Here is a 7,555-nt window from a genome sequence, read left to right as displayed (position 1 = left end):
TTCATTGTTAACCAATTAGCCTAGTATCATTTATTAAGAAGTCATTTTATTCATTATTAATTTGTAATGCAACATTTTAATATACTAAATATATTTAATAGTAAAATTTATCACAATGTCAATCTGAATCATTGGTTTGTCTCTCTATTCTTGTTGTAGTTTCATATTATTTTGATAATCAAAACATTTGCATTCTCACTAACAGTGTGTAAGTATTCCCTTTTCTCCACACCCTTACCAAAGTTTATCTTTTTTATAGTAGTCATCCTAACAGGTGTGAGGTGGTATCTCATTGTGGTTTTGATTTACATTTTTCTGATGATTAGTGATGCTAAGCACCTTCTCATTTACCTATCGGCCATTGTGTGTCTTCTTTAGAAAAATGTCTATTCAGGTCCTTTGCTCATTTTTAAATCAAGTTGATTTTGTTTTCTTTTCTTTTTCTTCTGTTTTTTCTTTTGCTATTAAGTTGTGTGAGTTCCTTATATATTGTGAATATTTGCCCCTTATCAGATATATAGTTCGCAAGTATTTTGTCTCATTTTGTAGGTTGCCTTTTCTTTTTGTTGATTGTTTCCTTTGTTCTGCAGAAGCTACACTTTATGTAGTCCTATTTGTTTATTTTTTCTTTTGTTCCCTGTGCTTTTGGTGTCATAGCAAAGAAAAAAAGTGCCAAAACCAAAATTAAGGAGGTTTTCCCCAATGTTTTCTTTTAGGAGTTTTACAATTTCAGATCTTGCATTTAGGTACTTAATACATTTTGGGTAATTTTTGCATATGGTATAAGACAAGAGTCGAACTTTATTACTTTGCATGTGGATATGCAGTTTTTCCACCACCACTCACTTATTCATAGTGTATGATCCTTATACTGTCCTGTCGAATTGGGTTTGCTAGTATTTCGTCGAATATTTTTGCATATATGTCCATCAGGAATATTGGTCTGTAATTTTCTTTACTTGTAGTGTCTGTATCTGGCTTTGTTATGAAGATACTACTAAACTTATTTTTCCTCCTCTTTAATATTTTGAAGGAATTTTAGGATTGACATGAATACTTCTTTAGGTCACTGGTGAAATTTATCCGTGAAGCCATTTGGTTCTGGACTTTCGTTGTTGGTAGTTTTTTTGAAATTTTATTTCTTTATGATACAGTCTTGGTAGTTTGCATGCTTCCAGGAATTTATTAATTTCTTCTACTTTATCCAATTTGTTGGCATGTAATTGTTCATAGTAGTCTCCTATGATTCTTTGTATTTCTGTGATCTCTAGTGAAGCATTTTCTTTTGTTTATTTTTTATTTTGTTCCCTGTGCTTTTGGTGTCATAGCAAAGAAAAAAAGTGCCAAAACCAAAATTAAGGAGGTTTTCCCCAATGTTTTCTTTTAGGAGTTTTACAATTTCAGATCTTGCATTTAGGTACTTAATACATTTTGGGTAATTTTTGCATATGGTATAAGACAAGAGTCGAACTTTATTACTTTGCATGTGGATATGCAGTTTTTCCACCACCACTCACTTATTCATAGTGTATGATCCTTATACTGTCCTGTCGAATTGGGTTTGCTAGTATTTCGTCGAATATTTTTGCATATATGTCCATCAGGAATATTGGTCTGTAATTTTCTTTACTTGTAGTGTCTGTATCTGGCTTTGTTATGAAGATACTACTAAACTTATTTTTCCTCCTCTTTAATATTTTGAAGGAATTTTAGGATTGACATGAATACTTCTTTAGGTCACTGGTGAAATTTATCCGTGAAGCCATTTGGTTCTGGACTTTCGTTGTTGGTAGTTTTTTTGAAATTTTATTTCTTTATGATACAGTCTTGGTAGTTTGCATGCTTCCAGGAATTTATTAATTTCTTCTACTTTATCCAATTTGTTGGCATGTAATTGTTCATAGTAGTCTCCTATGATTCTTTGTATTTCTGTGATCTCTAGTGAAGCATTTTCTTTTGTTTATTTTTTATTTATTTGAGTCCTCTATCTTTTCTTATTGGTTCGTCTAGCTAAACTTCTGTCAGTTTTATCTTTTCAAAGAACCAGCTGTCAATTTCTTTCATACTTTCCATTGCTTTTCTAGTCCCTATTTTGTTTATCTCTGCTCTGATCTTTTTACTTCAGTTACTTCTTCTCCAGTCTTTATTATTTCTGCTCTAATCTTTGATCTTTGTTCCTTCTGCTAACTTTGAGCTTAGTTTGTTCTTCTTTTTCTCATTATTTGAGGTGTAAAATTAGGTTAATTATTTGAGACTTTTTTTTTACATGTAGGCATTTATTACTGTAAACTTTCCTCTTAAAAATTTTTTTTTGTTGCATCCCGTGTGTTTTGGTGTGTTGTGTTCCATTTTTCTTTCTCTCAAAATATTTTTGATTTTCCTTTTGATTTTTTTCTTTGACCCATTCGTTTTTCAGGAATGTATTGTTTAATTTTCACAAATTTGTAATTTTTTTCCTTTTATACTATTGTTGTCAGAAAAAATACTTGATATGATTTCATCTTCTTAAATTTGTTAAGATTTGTTTTGTGGCTCAATGTACAATTTATCTTTAAAAATACTTCATGTGTACTTGAGGAAGAATGTATATTCTGATGCTGTTGGGTGAAATGCTCTGTATATGTCTGTTAGGTCCATTTGGTCTACAGGGTTATTGAAGTCAGCTATTTTCTTATTGATTTTCTGCCTACATAATCAATCCATTGTTGATGATGGAGTGTTGAAGTTCCATGCTATTGTTGTTTGCTTTCTATTTCTTTCTTCAATTCTGTTAATATGTTTATGTACTCTAATATTAGGTGCATATATATTTACAATTGTTATATCTCTTGACAAATTGACCCATTTATCATTATATAGTGACCTGCTTTGTATCTTGGCAGAATTTGACTGAAAGTTTTCTTTTTTTGTTTATTATAAGCATGGCAACCCTACTCTCTTTGGTTACCATTTGCATAAAATATCTTTTTCCATTCCTTCACTTTCACCCTATGTATTTCCTTAAGGCTAAAATGAATCTCTTTTAGTCAGCACATTGCTACACCTTGTTTTTATTTATTCAGTCACTTTGTGTCTTTTGATTGGAGAATCTAATACATTTACTTTTAAAGTAGTCATTGATAACTATTTGATATTGCCATTTGGTTAATTCTTTTCTGAGTATTTTATAATTCTTTTCTTCAATTATTTATTTCTTGCTGTATTCTTGTAATTTGTTGATTTGTGATACGTTTTGATTTATTCCTTTTTTATATTTTGTTTTCCTACTAGTGGTTTTTTTCCTTTGTGGTTACCATGGAGCTTACATAAAATATCTTATAATTATAACTGTAATCTGTAATTATAACTAATAACTATATCTATTTTAATCTGGTAACAACTTAAACTTCAGTTGCTATTTCAATGTACCTTGGTCCCAATACACAATGTTCTTTGGGTAAGCCATGATTTGAGGAGGAAGTCTCTGTTCTATTTGCTTAGTAGTCGTTGACATCAACTTCAGTCATAACATGAGTTATCATTGTCAATGTTGGCCTTGATCACCTGACAAAGTAATGTCTATCAGATTTCCCCACTGTAAAGTTACTCCTTTTTACTCCCTCTCCCTACTATGTTCTTGGGAAAAACATCAAAATGTGCAGTCCATACCCAAAGAGTGGAGAGGTGGGAATTATGCACGCCCTCCTTGAGGGCAAAGTATATTATTCAAGTGATTGATTGTAGATATCCACAAAAATAGTAACTATCTGTTTACACCACCAATATTTTTCAAACTGTATAAAGTGAGCGTTTCTTTCTTTTGTAAAATAAATTTTATCTCTTGTCAGTGAAAAGATTTATGAGCCATAATGATGTTTACAAGATGAAAAACACACAATATGAGGTTCACAGAGAGGAATAAAATGATAAGTGAAAGCGTATTAATTGCTTAGACTTATAGCCTTGTATAAGGGCATGTATTTATGTTTACCTGGTAAAATTTGAAAATAAATAATTTTATGAAAATATGAAAGCTACTAAAATGTCAAAATTTTAAAGAGTGCTAAATATAACTTCAGAGTACATCTTTTCCTTGCCTAACTTTTGTTAAGTAGCTAAGAAGAAATTTACTGTTTTTATTTGTATGTGACTGCCATGCCATTAAAACAATGACATTAAAGGTATTATTATTATTATTTTAAAATGGAATCTTTCTGTGTTGCCTAGGCTGCAGTGCAGTGGCATGATCTGACTCATTGCACCCTCTGCCTCCTGGGCTCAAGTGATTCTCCTGCCTCAGCCTCCCGAGTAGCTGAGATTATAGGCGACTGCCACCGCACCCCAATTTTTGTATTTTTAGTAGAAACGGGGTTTCATCATGTTGGCCAAGCTGTTCTCAAACTCCTCAGGTTATCCACCTGTCTCGGCCTTCCAAAGTGCTGGGATTACAGGTGTGAGCCACTGCGTCTGGCCAAAAGGCAAATTTTTGAATTATTTTCTGAAATATTACATACACATACAAAGCACAAATTATTAGTTTACAGTTTATTCATTTTTTACAAAGTAAATATACCCATGTTATCATCATGCAGGTCAAAAATGTTATGTTACCAACTCCACAGAAATCTCCAATGACTCCCTCTAATTACTACTCCTCAAAAGCAAACGTAACCTGACTTCTAACACAATATGTTGTATTTTCTTATATTTGCCCTTCATATAAGTAAAATCATATTGTACCTACTGTTTTATGCCTGGCCTCTTTTGCTGAATATTTTATTTATGAGTTTCAACTATTTTGTAGTGTGAATGTATAGTTATTTTATTGTAACTGCTGCATGGTATGTTATTTGGGAATATACCACAATTTATTTATTCATTCTATTGTTGAATATTTGAGAAGATTCGAATATTAAGATGTTATTAATAGTGTGTGTTCTGGTGTGTGCATATATGCATTTTTATTGCACATGTACCAAAGAGTTGAATTGTGTCATGGGCTAGACCTATGTTCATTTTTAGAAGGTAGTGTCAGTTTTCCAAAATAAGTATGCTGATTTATACTCCAATTCTGGTTGCTTCACATTTCCACTGATTTTTTTTTTGGTGAGGGCTATCTTTTTCATTTTAGCCATTCTTATCTTAATCTGTATTTTCCCATTAAATAATAAGATAATAGGTAATATATTTTCAAAGATTTATTGGATATTTAGATATCTTCTTTTGAGAAGAATCTGTTTATGTCTTTTGCCCACTAGTCAAAAAAGTTGCCTTTTTCTTATTGGCTTATAGAAGTTCTTTATATAATTTTGATGCTACTCTTTGGTTGGATATATTGCATCTAATACATGTTGGATGTAACTTAGTGTATTCTACATATCTTCTCCCAATATGTGAGTTACATTTACAGTTTTTAATGATGACTTTTAATAAAGAGACATCTTATATCTTAATATAAATATAACTTTGCCCACCTTTTATGGGGTTGATTTTTTCATGTAAATTTGTTTAAATTCTTGATTTTTTTCTTATAAATTTATTAAATTCCTTATAGATGCTAGGCTTTTGTCAGATGCATAGTTTGCAAACATTTTCTCCCATTCTGTAGGTGTCTTTTTACTCTGTTGATAGTTTCTTTTGCTGTGCAGAAACTCCTTAGTATAATTAGACCTATTTGTCAATTTTTGCTTTGTTGTGACTGTTTTTGGCATCTTTGTTGTGAAATCTTTTCCTGTGCCTATGTCCTGAATGGTATTGCCTAGATTGTCTTCCAGGGTTTTTATATTTTTGGGTTTTGCATTTAAGTGTTTACTCTATCTTGAGTTAATTTTTGTATATCATGTGAAGAAGGGGTCCAGTTTCAATTTTCTGCATGTGGCTAGCTAATTATTTTAGCACAATTTTTTTTTTTTTTTTTTTTTTTTTCTCACTGCCTGTAAGATCAGGTATTTATTCAAGAGAAGCTGTCCAAAATGATGTGACCCTTATGGAATAATCAAATTTAAGAGTTTATGCAGCAGGCTTCTTTTCCTCTGTAGTAGGTTTCTTTTCTGCAGGCTTCTTTTCAGGGGCTGGTTTCTTGGTAGCTGCTGCCTTTTTTCCCACCAGAGGCTTCTTCTGCTTCTTAACACCAACAGCAGCCTTCTTTCCTTTCTTACCTACCACAGGCTTCTTGCCTGCAACCGCCGCCTTCTCATCTGATTTGGCTTCTAGTGCTGCTGCTGCAGCAGCTGCCTTATCCACCCGGAGCTTGTGATTCCTGGCCTGGCGAAGAATGGTATTCCGGCGCATGGTCTTTGCATATGGGTTTAGCTTCAACATGATTCTCAGGTTTTTCAGTGGGTTCTTCTTTAGGACTCTGCGATGAATCTTCTTGCGTGGTGCTCGAAGGGCTCTTTGGATCTCTGGGCTTTTCAAGATTCTGCTAAGATCTGTATTAATCATCTTGTGCATGGGAAGATTGTAGTTACTCTTGAGGGAAGCGGCTTTACGCCAAGTGCCATACAATTCATCTAACTTCCGGAAAGCACTCTCAGTCCAAATGCAGAAACGTCCCACATGTCCACCAGGAGCAAGCTTCAAAATGTTCAATTTGCTTACATTAAGCAGAGTAATTCCAGGGATGTTTCTGAAAGCCTTGATGATGCCATTATCCTCATTATAGATGATGCACGGCCCCCTGCGCTGGATACGGCGACGGTTTCTCATTTTGCCTTTGCCAGCTCTCATTCGCTGAGAGGCATAGACCTTTTTGATATCATTCCAGGCTTTAAGTTTCTTAAGGAGTAAAACAGCTTCCTTGGTCTTCTTGTAGCCTTCAACTTTATCTTCCACTACCAAAGGAAGTTCAGGAACTTCCTCAATACGATGACCTTTAGACATGACCAGTGCTGGTAGGGCTGACGCAGCCAGGGCAGAACAGATGGCATATCGTTTTTGGGTTGTGTTCACTCTACGATGCCAACGGCGCCAGGTTTTGGTTGGTGCAAACATTCGGCCTCCACGACACATGTTTCCAAAAGCACCCTGGCCAGAGCGGTGAGTCCCACCACCTCGAACTCTGGGAATTCGAGCCACAGCTCTGCCAGTACCCCAAGACTCAGCACTGGTCTGATGACCTGCTAATTCACTGACAGCGTAGGGCTGTCTGTTGTTTTTGCGCAAGTTGGTGTGAACAAAGTTCACAATATCTGGTCGAATAGGAGCCTTGAATACAGCAGGCAAAGTGACATTTTTGCCAGATGACTCCCCCTTTTCGGAGTACACCGATATCAGTGGGCGAGCACATGCCATGGCGGAGAGAGGACACAACCACACTCCTCTCACATCGGATGATGCTACAGGAAAAGCATTTTAGCACAATTTATTGAATAGGGAGTCCTTCCCTCGTTGGTTGTTTTGTCATGTTTGTTGAAGATCAGATAGCTGTAGGTGTGCAGTCTTATTTCTACATTTTAATTGGCTAAATGTCTTGTATCATTTTTAATAACTCCAATTTTGTTCCCCTTAGTTATGGAAAAATAATATATTATTTAACTATTTATTAGTACATCTCATAACACCCCACAACTGTAGA

General features: G+C 34.3%; 1 protein-coding gene across 1 annotated transcript; it reads right to left on the bottom strand.

Moving 5' to 3' along the window:
- Positions 1-5,879: 5,879 nt before the first annotated feature.
- LOC117083554 (60S ribosomal protein L4) lies at positions 5,880-7,330 on the bottom strand. The gene has a single exon (XM_033211351.1). The coding sequence runs from the start codon at positions 7,270-7,272 to the stop codon at positions 5,989-5,991; it is 1,284 nt and encodes a 427-aa protein (XP_033067242.1). The 5' UTR covers positions 7,273-7,330; the 3' UTR covers positions 5,880-5,988.
- Between the last annotated feature and the right edge of the window lie 225 nt (positions 7,331-7,555).

Source organism: Trachypithecus francoisi, unplaced genomic scaffold, assembly GCF_009764315.1.
Source record: "Trachypithecus francoisi isolate TF-2019V2 unplaced genomic scaffold, Tfra_2.0 Lachesis_group0, whole genome shotgun sequence".
NCBI lineage: Eukaryota > Metazoa > Chordata > Mammalia > Primates > Cercopithecidae > Trachypithecus > Trachypithecus francoisi.
Note: the sequence above shows the minus strand (reverse complement) of the source record. Positions and strands in the feature narration are given on the sequence as shown.

Bases quoted from the DNA above. Each gene is read 5' to 3' on its own strand.
- LOC117083554 (XM_033211351.1), bottom strand. From the start codon at position 7,272: ATGGCATGTGCTCGCCCACTGATATCGGTGTACTCCGAAAAGGGGGAG.